The following is a 12540-nucleotide window of genomic DNA, read 5'->3' as shown; positions in this document are numbered from 1 at the left end:
GAGACACGAAAGACCAATATAAACTTTAACTATTTATTTTTAATAGTTATATATATATATATATATATATATATATAACTATTAAAAATAAATAGTTAAAGTTTATATTGGTCTTTCGTGTCTCTCTCTCTCTCCGATCGATACAAATATCAACGACAGTGATCGATGCTGTTACATCGACACGAACTTCAACAAGTTCTTTGTTTCTCGCAGTCTCGACGAGATCCTTCTGATATGCATTTATTCTGGCATTTTCTCCTTGGCGCTCTTTTTCCGCACTCGTGAAGAAAGCACGTGGCCGCTTTGCTGCTTCTTGAATTAATCTCTCGCATACATTAAACTTAATGAATTCCGAAACGTGTACGACATCTTGGTTCTCTTGAAACAAAGAATCTTTCGTTCCTGACACTGCTGTTAACATGTCATTGACGTCATCCATCGTGTTTCTGCATTGTTGATGCATATTACGTTAGCACGTACATTTTATGCAATGACACGCGGCGTTACATCGGCGTTCACCGAAAAATTCGAGAATAGAGCTTGCATCCACTTTGCTGTCGCTACCCAGGTTTAACACTTGTCAATCAGAAGTATGATCCGATATTGATCCGTGCTGTTGGCAATCAAACATTGATAAACCATATTGACGCAATACTAGCAATTATATTTTATCGAATACTGATCATAAAATGTTATTAACAAAAAAAATAATGTCTGATTCCTGATTTAATGTTAAGAACTACAATGTAAGAACTATCCCACATTCTTTTCTCATTGTGTAATGACTTTCTACGGAAAGCGAGGCCATCACTCCCCCTGTTTAGGGGTATCGACTTTCAACGGATGAATTTTGCTTCGTGTGGATAATTTATTGAAAAACGAAGCAAAAATTTGTAGCTGCTGTATCCCATATAGGAATGCCAGTCGTTCTCAATAGTGCCAATATATAACTCGGCCCAATATATGATAACCAATTATTGGCCGATATAAGATACTTGGTATTTTGTTCTGGGCCGTGTCTGGCATATGACTGGGTACCATTAATTTCCGCAGTTTTTTGTCTGTTATATTTAATTTGTCGTGCGATAGTTATTGAGAGTCCTTATTATTAATAAATATGTCGAAAAATTATTATAGATAAAGAAAGTTTCGAAAATTAATACAATTAAAAATGAACATCAGCGATAAATGTATTAATAATATTGAAAAAAATGACAGTGAAGAAAATAATAGTGAAATTAATATTGACAGTACGAACATTGTAAATGAGATTATATTAGATCACAATGAAGAAACCATTTATCATAGATGACAGCGAACATAATGAATTATTTTTATTTGACAATGTGTTAAACAAAGATAAAATGATTCACTGTGTTACACTGTGGTATCTGTGTCTCTTGTTGAAAAGCATTTACAATAATTAGAATAATCACTGCATTAAAACCATTACTAGTCAAATATTGGAATGATAAGACAACCATAATGATCTAACATTGTTTATCACGTTTGGCCAGTACAGTTATCCATTATCGGGCCGAAGTTATCATCCCATTAGTATTCCCATTAGTCAGGGGCCAGTCATGGTGCCATTATATATCGCAATATAGGTTACCTGATAACCAATCTTGGACCAATAGTGAAATCCTATATGGGATTCCACATTTGAAATATTTGTAAATTAAAAAATTGCAAATTTATGTACGGTAATATTTTTCCAAGCATATTTTTTAATTTTAAAATTTGCTATGCGTTATATATCGACAAAATATTTTAGATGTAAACATCCAATTGCCTCATTGCACATTGTATTCGAAAAATCTCGTAAAAAATAAAATTAATTTCCTTGCGATGTATAAGAGAGTTTATATTAAATAAACCTTAGAGTTTGTATTAAATAAATGAGGTTTCTATGATTGAACATTATTAGAACTTATTATGCCTTGGAGTCCCGCGTTCTCTCAGAATTTTTCGTAATGAAGTCAACAAGCGCGAACCATGAGACGGCCAAGACCGACAACAGCGGAAACTCAGCAAGTATCCGCCTTTCAAGCACTGAAATCATAGAAAACCAGCTATATATATGCTCGTGGAAAAGTTTCACATTCAATTTGTTCCTCCCGTTTCGCAGTAATCGCTCGCCAATGACTTCCTCCTTCCCCTACCGTCTGTATCTGCTTCTTTCTCTTTTCCAGTGTTCCTTTCCAGCTTCCATCTCGGGAACTTCCGCCGCCCCTTGCATCTTTACCGGATCCACTTAAATTGAAACGTGCACCGAGACACCGAATTGCGAATATGGGAAGGACTGGCTGTAGAATCTCCCGACCAATAGCAACGTTAGAAACTCACTTCTTTACCCCCATATTCCGGTCTCGGAGAACCAATCAGGGAGGCGTGCCGGTTTCGTGGTAGAGTGAGCATGGCGTTTCCACCCCCAAAATGGCTGCGAAATCGCGCGGGCATTAGGCATCCCGTTCAAAATAAACGGGCGGATTAATTCGAGGGGGAGCGATACGCGAGCGCGTACATCCCCCTCCCCTCTCCCTTTCGACGGCGTATTAACTTTTTATCTCGGTACGTGTGTTCCTCCCCCGCGATAGTTGACGACGACGCTGAAGATGACGATGGTATCGGGGATGAAGTTTTCGATCAGCCGCAGTGGTTGTCGACGATGCAGAACAACGCCGAGCGTCCATACGATAGCATGAAAATTACGGATTTTATCGTAGTGCGAGTGTGTTCACACGATTCGTGATAAATTATAGCCGTTGATTATTATTGTTTCGTCAGAGAAAAATACAATTTCAATAACAATCGACTATTGTGAGCGTTACGAGTGCACTATTTTGCCCATGGCGATGATGCAGGAGCATAAATCTTTCTTGATCAGAGATCTTCTGGGGGATGTATTGGCTGACCGAGTTCAAGGTATCTTTATCACTAAGACTCAATAGACAAAAATCATGCTAGATGATCAATGCAAGATAGATTGTTGATAGCGGTATTCGTTCTAGTATCGAAATTAACTTTTCAATTTTAAAAGAATAATTAACTCTTTCTCTGCAAATAAAAAAAATGATTGTGATTATCTTATATTTAAAACCTAATTATTACACATAATTATTTTTTCTTTCTAAACATGTAATATGTATTTACAAAAATATGTTTTATCATTCTTAAAAGAAAAATTAAATACAGGGAAAAAACGGGGTCACGGCATTTAGTGAATCAGATCGATCATCTTAATTATGAGAATTCTACAGAATAACATACATACATTATTTTTATGTAATGTTTTACTTTATGTAAAATTTATCTAAAATAATATATTATTATACATGTATAAATAATTATAAAAGATACATTCAATGAAAAATCAAGTTAAAATCGGGTTGGAAGAAAAGTTTTGTAGTATTTTGTTAGCTCAAAATTATTGTTACAATATCTTTGTTAAAAATGATCAAATTTAAATTAAAAAAAAAGTTTCAAAGCTTGAAATCTTTACTTTTGAATGGTTACTATATTTTTTGAATTTATTTAAGTTTTGTAATTTTTATATATAGAAAACTATGAGTTGAAAAAAAGGGAAATTTTTTTTTCACTTTGTGGGTCTGACACGTGCCAAAAAAATTTGCAAAAATTTTTGACTATCTTTATCGTGAAAGTTTGGAGTTTTCTTACAAAATTTTTTAAAAATATTTCTACGATTTTTTGTGTTTTATTTAATCCGCGTGTAACTTGGTAACAAAAGGTCGTAGAAACATTTTTTAAAAACGAACTTTTAGAAAAAACTTTAAGCTTTCACGTCAGATAATCGAAAATTTCACAATAAATATATTCTATATATAATTTTGAGCTAACAAAATTCCAGCAGCAGAACTTTTTCTCCAACCTAATACTAATAAATTTTGTTAAGTGTGAACGCCTTCATCTCATTCTTTCCTACTTTAACATTGGTGCCATATATGAATTGTGAGTTGAATATATCAAAATGATATACTATAGTATATTAATTTTATGTATTTTATATTTGGTTAAAGTTATTTTAATAACTTAAACTTTGTGATAAAAACGTTTTTTTTTCAGTTTTATAATATAACTTTGTAAATAAATTTGTAACATGATGTTAACTTTATTCTTATTATTTTAAAAGTTCTTACTTTTGAAAAAAAAAATGGACTTATCGTTTTGATAACTTTCCGATCAAATAATTAATCTAAAAACAAAAAATCTATTATATTTTTAAGCATTAAAGATCTAATTTCTACCGTTATAGGTTTGAATATTTTGACTTAATATATATTTTTAAGAATGTTTTATCTATACAATATTAGCTAAAAATATCACTCAAATAATTAAAATAGCTAAAATATTAAAATATCATTCAAATAAAACAGCTAAAAATAGCTAATATTAGTCAATAACATTAAAAAAATTTTGATAAAAATTTTGATTGATTTTTAATTAACCCGTGAATATTCCCTGAATGTGATTATCATGTCATATTCTCATTCGTCGCGTTGGATTATATTATTGGTTTTGAATTTGGAGAATCTGTATCAAGATTATATATACATTTTGAATTTATAGATAAATAATACTTGTAAAGTTTTAGATTAATAAAATAAGAATGTGCCGACTAATGAAATTCTGTCTAAAAAATACTTTTTAAAATTCCTTCATTGATTATGAATTTTTCATGATTTATATATTATGAATTATAACGATACTAATACAAAAATATATTAACTTAGCTATAAAATCAATTTTCTAACTGCAATGGTTTCGAAAGGGTTCCTTTTTTAACATCCGGAAACTATTTGCGATAATCGCTAACAACTCTTAATAAAAATTGTTTTTGACAATTCTTCATTCTTTGTTATAATAGTGCTGTAATCAGCTTAGTGCGGTAATTAGCTTTATTCCTCGTTCAGCTGTGTCATTATATGAAATTATTGCAGTTAGAAAATTAATTTTATAGCTAAGTTAACATATTTTTGTATTAGTTATTGCTGTATGTAATTTGATATATATAAATTATGAAAAATAATCAATGAAGGAATTTTAAAAAAGTACATTTTCAAGCAGAATTTCATTTGCCAGTCGGTACCATTTTTATTCTGTAATTTTGTAATTTTAAACGACTCAAGGATGAATATGACTGTTTCGACATCGATTTCATTGTCATTTCTTAATGGGAAGTAACACACAAGCTTTAGCGTATAATATACGACTTATTGCCGTCTCTTGAGGATATGGCAATAAGTTGTACATCATACGTGAAAGCTTGTGTGTTACTTACATCTACAATTTAAGTCTAAATAAGTGTTATGACAATCCTTGTGCTCAGATCTTTTGACAGATGTAATATCAGATTTATGAGGTATCCGCCAGTTTCGCACCGGTCCCCCATGGTGCTGTGTCAGTTTTGTCATGCAGATATGTTCAAAACTGTGATATAAATATGAGGTGATATGATGTAGATTTCAAATCACCGCGGTAAGATAATGGTATCTGGCTAATTAGAAATATAATATTCAAGTTTATGTTTTTCATCTCAAGAAAGATTATATTCATTATACCTTTAAATTTATTACAAGAATCATATGTCTAGTAATAGCTGTTACGTTTTATATGAATACTAATTAAATAATCAGGAGTAGTAGTGACTCGCGTTGAGAGTAAGCGATATCGAAGCGCGAGACTGGCCGTGTATCTTTATGTTGAGTTTTCCAGACGATTATCGGATCTCAAGAACAGAATCGATTAAGTTTTAAATAGGTTCAATCGATAGCTTCTACTCAAAATATATAATAAAAACGTTTATGTTTTTTCTTCACATACCTTACGAGCGAAGATATTGCGACGCAAAGTCTAAATATGTGAAACTTTACTTTCATTGTGTCGTGGGATGTGTGGGAAATATCTTTTTAGAATTTTTAGCGCAAGAAGCAAATATGGCATCGGCGATACATGGGCGCTGCAACGATTCTGCATCATTCTACACATTTTACACATTCTACAGAGATCAGACTACGCATTAAAGATTGAGATTGAAAGATCGAAATTTGATCAATCAAAACAAAAGGTTTAATCTTTAATGCACAGTTTGATTCTGGCCTAACGATCACGCGATCGCGGAGGAATTGAATGAGTGCAATTGTGGGTAAAGGTATATATTTAATACCTCGATTATCTCGAATTTTGACTGATAAAAAAGTAAACATTTAATTTATTCGTTTTCATGTAAAAAAAAAGAAGAGTAGATATGAAATTTGGCATCAGTTGTTGATCAAATCTTTTATACAAGTAGTACATTATCATTAGAATTAAATAAATAATAAAAATAGTCCCACTCATTTGGGTTTTACTTTTTATTATGGCACAATAAAGACAGTACTACTGAGGTTTTATAATTTGATAATAGCTCCTTCTTTTTCAAATACATGTTGACCTAAAACGTTAATCTCATAAACTATTAACATTTGATAGCTGTATTTTAATATTTTTATGAACAAATTAATGCGATCAATTGTTAAAAAGAAAACACATAATCGCTTCCTTTAAAAAGATATCCATTTTGCCTATTTTTTAAAGCACGTATTTTGTTTTTACACCAATTGATTGGTTATTATTTTATTTAAATCTCATTATTTTATTCATAAAATTATTGAGATTATCAAAAAAAAATTAATAGTTTATAGGATTATGAGACTTAACATTTTATGTCAACGCGTATCAGAATAAAGTAAAAAATATCTCGTAAAGTATTGATTTTGATATTTTTACTTTAATACTTTTATATAGAATAATTAGAGAAACGATATTTTGTAAATAAAATAATTCCCTTAAAAAATGGACGCGATCGTCACATCTTTTTGGCATGTCCACCTTGAAAGAAAACAACGTAACCAAAATACGTTCAAGTTTAAGTCAGTTCGTTTACGACAATTCATTTACTTAAATCAAGTCAATATCATTTAATTGATGGATTTTTTTTGCATTACCACGCAATATATAGATGCTCTGACACGTTTAACATAAAGATAATCATAACTTCTTTAATTTTTGAATTTTGAATATGCCTTAGACAGAATAATTTTAAATGTCTCCTATTTCATAAAATTGAAAAAATAATTAATTTTTTTATCTTTTAGACAATTGGTATAATGGTATTTCTTAATTTTGTGATAATGATTACGTTTTTTTTGAAATAAATATAAACGAATACGTGACAGATCGTCAAAATTCTCGTTAAAAAGTGGATCCCCTGGTGCGAGCTTCTATTATTTAAATCACCGACGTGAAGCTATCAGGGAGACTAACTCCCTTGGATGTGGTACCCTATTAAGAACAATTCTACACATGGTTCGAGGCGCCGAAAGATTTGTTAGAGCTTGTTAGTCTCACGATTTTCATCGAAGGTTATTACCCCCCGGCGCGTCATTGCGAATCTATTGGCTGATCCTGAGAGGGTGCAGTAGGTCTTGGTAATTGAAATGGTTTTCTCTAACCGAAATCGATCACGATCGATTGAGGATTGCTGAATTATTGTTTTAGTAATAGGCTTTGCCCGACCGACCGAATTCGCTGATTGGATCAATTGGATCAGCCAGAAAATAATTATTATCACATACCTAATGGCGGAAGAACAGATTGTCTCACATGTTTCGTTACATACATTTTTCTTTACATAATTAATCCTACATTACTCATATGATTTTTTTTAACGTAAATATGCATAGGATATATTATACACCCTACCACAATTTATCCTAATTTCCATTACTTTTAATTTTTTACTTTAATTCTTTAAATATTACCATCCAACCTCATTTTGCAGCAATATCGCTGCAAAATCTCTGCAATATTGCTGTAACATGCAATGTTGCAATAATATTATTGCAACTTTTGTGCAACTTTGTGGTATAGGAGACATCATTTTGAAATATTAATAGTCTTTTAATTTGAACGTATTTCTGCCTTTTATGAATTCATTGACATTTGCTTAGCATGTCATAATTTGGAGAAAATGGCAATAGTTTAAAAAAATATTGATTTTAAGTGATTTCATGTCGTTGTATACTTATACATAAAATCAATATTTTTTCTTCAATTTCATTAATATCACGCAAGAATATCAACTTTTAGTTTTAAAATATACTTTGATTTATTTTGATAATCTTTTGTTTTCGAGATATATATCAATTTGAAAATAGCTCCTTTTCTCATGTAATATATGTATGTACGTTGTGACCGTACTCACGAGCAACGGCACAACTTCGTCGCGTTTCCTCACACAAAAATATCGAGAGTAGATTAGACTCCGAGTAGTACCGTTCAGGTAGCATCTATATATCATATACGTTTTATATATAGATACGTTTCTTAACGTATCTAGTATTCTACAAACGTTTAAGGAACGTATATAAAACGTGTGCTACTGGAGCGCTTAATTATTGTTGGGCGTCAGGCAGAGAGAGCGTGCCACTCTTTTTCTAATTATTGGCTGACTTGAAATAATTTCGTGTAATTATTTATTGCGACGGACGAAATCCGACCGCTCAGCCACGGAATTGGGAATGACTCATTATCAGCGAAAGAATATCAGAGGATGAGAGAAATAGGCTAAAGAAAGAACATGAATTAATAAAGAAAAGAGAATAACAATTGTATATTTTACAAAAGTCGAATTACATTTGGCTTTGATGAAACGTAAGTAGGGCCCTGATCTTTAAGATTCGGCATCTGTAACGGGAATAGAGTCAATTATTATGCACGCGTCGATTAAGCATAGATTTTGATATTATCTCAGCTCTCAAGAGAATTGAGTGATAAATACGTAATAAGAAACTATGTTACTTGACTATGTTACTATGAACAGATAATAATTGCGCGGTAACTCAAAGATTAGAAGACAAGGTAGTGTCTCGGCGCTAAGACAAATTGGGGGGGGGGGGATCGAGATTATTAGATTATTTTTACGTCGCAAAATAGAAGGAATCTCCACACACAAATATGCAGTAAAAAATGACTCGACTGTGGCAAATGACGAGCGCTATTCGGTACCTAGTATTTGTAAAAAATGGCGTTCGGAATAATATGTGGCTCATACATCGTTATACGCGCCAGAAAGTCGGTCGCACGAAATCTTTAGAATCCTTAACGCGCAATTCTCCCGACGCAAAGAATCTCGTAATCGGTGACTTTAAAGAATTAAGCGACGCTCGTCTCACCGATATTATTCTTCTCGTACTCTCCGGTATCCTCTTTTGGAAACCACTGTTCTGCCCTTTTTTATAGTCGTATTTCTGGGATCGTACGATCCTCTCTCACAAATCGTTGGCTCAGCCACAATACGAATACCGGCTGGAATTTTTTCGCGTGAGTCCTCACAGATCCTGACGCGCAATCCAAATCGAGAAACTTCCTAGACAGCTTTCTGATTATTCCGGATAGCTCGGAATATCAAGTAGTGCTTTATCGCTGTAAATTTGCATTTTTCTTGCAGACGGATGATACGCGTGGTCATTATTCTCGCTTCAAATACTTCGGTTCTTGGCCTGAGAAGAAGGAGCTCTCTAGAGCTCATCTTTCATTGTTTTCCTGTGAATAGTTGCGACAAATCGCATCTTCACTCTTCTCGTAGTAACGGATCTTTCTTCTCCTGGTTGCGATGAGAATACAGAAAGAATAGTGCAGCCACCGATCGAAAACGCTAAATTTGGAACTAAACTAAAACTAAGAAAAAATAAAACTTATATAACAAACAATTGATGAAAACAAATAAGTACCCAGCAAACGAGAATGGATTAAAATGGATTAAAATTTTTTTCTATTCGAATGCGTATTTTAAATAGCGAATACTTTTTTTTAATTTAATTGGATTCAATTGGATGCAATTGAATTGAAAAACTGCATATTCTATTCAAAATCTTGAATTAAACAGTATTCACAATGTACAGAAAAATTTAATATTATTTTTAGATTGAAAGGCATAGAGATATGTTCCATGCAATACCTATAAATTAATAAAAATGCATTCAGGATTGAAGAACATTCATTTTAACATTCGTGAATTAATATTTCTGAAAATCTGAATCCATTTCAATTCATTTCAATCCATTCTCGTTTACTGGGAAACAATTGATGAAAACAAATAAGTAGCGCTCGCCCTCCGAATCGGGAGGACGAAAAACCCCCCAGAATTGTCGCAATTGTGATAGACAAAACTTTTCACATCACAACGTTTATATATACATCTATTTTTCTCTGCCTTCATCCTACATCATGGCTTCGACAGTTATATCTCTACCATAGCGTTCTTACTCTTACTTCATAGCTTAAATATATAAGGGCTTTGTGTTCAGAAATAATCTTTTCACCATAATTCCAATATAGAATCTCACCACAAAGATGGTCGTAACCAAGCCATAAGTCGTAATCGTAGATCAATGCACGATGTTTTGGTCAACCCATGATAGAATTATAATTCCATCATAGATCAACAACTACGACTTATGTTTCTCAATTACAGCCATCTTTGTATTTAGGCCTTTACACTGCTAGTAGTGAAAATGTCAGTAGTATACGTAACGTGCTCTATAAATTTTTTACTTGCAGTGAGAAACGGAACGCAGCTGAGAACTGATTATGAATATTAACTTAGGTCTATTAAACGTTCTAATTATTAAATATCCAGTTTTATCATGATAACTAGAAATTCTGTTTTATCCAATTCATTCAACTGTAAATGTCTTCTTGGTGTGATCTAACCATTTTTCTCAATGTATGTTTTACATGTTGCAGAAGACTCGGAGAACGATTCGATGGTCCATTCGGATTCCGAAGACACTATCGATCCTGGCAGCAGCCCTTGCACGCGTCTAGGAAGTCCTCCACCGGCGCTTTCACCATCGCCCGGTTTGGCAACCACATCTGGGAAATCTTGTGGGGTGATGGTCAATAGCGCACCACCGACTAGCAGGAAACCACGAAGACGACGAACCGCTTTTACTCACGCTCAGTTGGCTTATCTCGAAAGGAAGTTCCGTTGTCAGAAATATCTCAGTGTAGCGGACCGCAGCGACGTCGCGGACGCTTTATCGCTCTCAGAGACCCAAGTAAAAACTTGGTATCAAAATAGAAGGTAGACAAAAATTTACCGTATGATAAAGAAGTAAGATTGGAAGGAGCTTTTTGCGCCACTGCGATTTCATTGCAGGACGAAGTGGAAACGGCAGAATCAATTACGATTAGAGCAGTTGCGTCATCAAGCTACCGTTGAGAAAGATCTTCTGGTACGTAGCGTGGGTCTTCATCATAGCAGCATGGATGCTTATTGTTCACCATATAACTCGCAAACGCAAACCAGCCATCCGCCACCACCGCCGCCGCCATCGTCAGCAGCATCTACTGCTTCTACGGCAGCGTTTCTCTCGACAGCGGCCGCACTCTTCCGGAACGTCACCTATGTCCCTGGCTGCCCTCTCTAACACGTGTAATCTTGAAGATCTCAAGATTATTCCTGAATCAGAACGAGCAATTTAGCTCAGAGATCTGAAGAAACATTTCGATGAACTACTTGTGCCGTGAGTGCTAAGCTAATTCAGTGTTTCAAAAAATTTTCATTCATCTTTCGTTATTTAGGAGTTTCCCAAATTTTAGTGAATTGGTTAAAAAGATTTGCATTAATAAATTAGTTTATTAATAAGAGAGACATCTATATGCTACTGTTTTTTCTTTTTAACGTTATCGCTTTTTTATAATGTTATATTTAAAATATGGATATATATATATTGCTCTCTGATTTAAAGATTTTCTAAGATGAAAGAAACAAAACCATAAATTATAATTATCTTACTTTAATTACAACTATATCTGCATACTATCAAGTCTCAATGTATTGAATGTTATCAACATTTTTGTGTTTAAAAAGTCTGTAATTGTTTCTTTTTCACATTTCTTCTTCCATGACATTCAATAAAAATCAAAGAAGTGTGTAAATATATAATTACGGAATTTCAGTAGTCGTAGCAACTTATCTTTCACATATCGAATTCAGCGTAACATTTAACATTAATATGGAAATTTACATCACCTTTGATAGAATTTCCATTTCCAGTTGATATTATAATAATGTTACAATATCATTATAATGTGTCACACGATGGATGCGATATTAATATATTGCATTAAAAAAATAAATAAAAAAGAAAAATTACAGTTGTCATGAAAGAAAGAATGAGCTGTTGATTTCGTAATATACATAAATTGAAAGCAGAGGTAATTGACAATTAATTGACGTTTAATTGGCAATTAATAAGTTATGCGATTTAGGCTCGGTTGCACCATGTTACTTTGACTTTACGCGAGGTTTAAAACTCTCTCTATTTCTCCTTCTTTTTCAATTTTAAAGAGAAAAAAGTGAAAGTAACATTGGTTCAATCAATCCTTAGTAACAATTCTTAGATTCTTTAGCATGTAATTAAATAATGTAATCTCGACATGTGAATGAAAGTAATATCTATTATTAATTAT

The 12540-nt window shown here is 32.8% G+C and overlaps 1 protein-coding gene across 1 annotated transcript; it reads left to right on the top strand.

The window, feature by feature from the left end:
• The first annotated feature begins 2852 nt into the window (after window positions 1-2852).
• On the top strand, window positions 2853-11634 carry LOC108753498 (homeobox protein MSX-2). Its single transcript, XM_018495090.1, has 3 exons — window positions 2853-2928; window positions 10810-11149; window positions 11225-11634. The coding sequence occupies exons 1-3, from the start codon at window positions 2853-2855 to the stop codon at window positions 11493-11495; spliced, it is 687 nt and encodes a 228-aa protein (XP_018350592.1). The 3' UTR covers window positions 11496-11634.
• The last annotated feature ends 906 nt before the right edge of the window (window positions 11635-12540 follow it).

The sequence above is a fragment of the Trachymyrmex septentrionalis genome, unplaced genomic scaffold (genome assembly GCF_001594115.1).
Source record: "Trachymyrmex septentrionalis isolate Tsep2-gDNA-1 unplaced genomic scaffold, Tsep1.0 scaffold7, whole genome shotgun sequence".
NCBI classification, from domain to species: Eukaryota; Metazoa; Arthropoda; class Insecta; order Hymenoptera; family Formicidae; genus Trachymyrmex; species Trachymyrmex septentrionalis.
The sequence above is the reverse complement of the archived record's forward strand: the minus strand, read 5'-3'. Positions and strand labels throughout refer to the sequence as shown.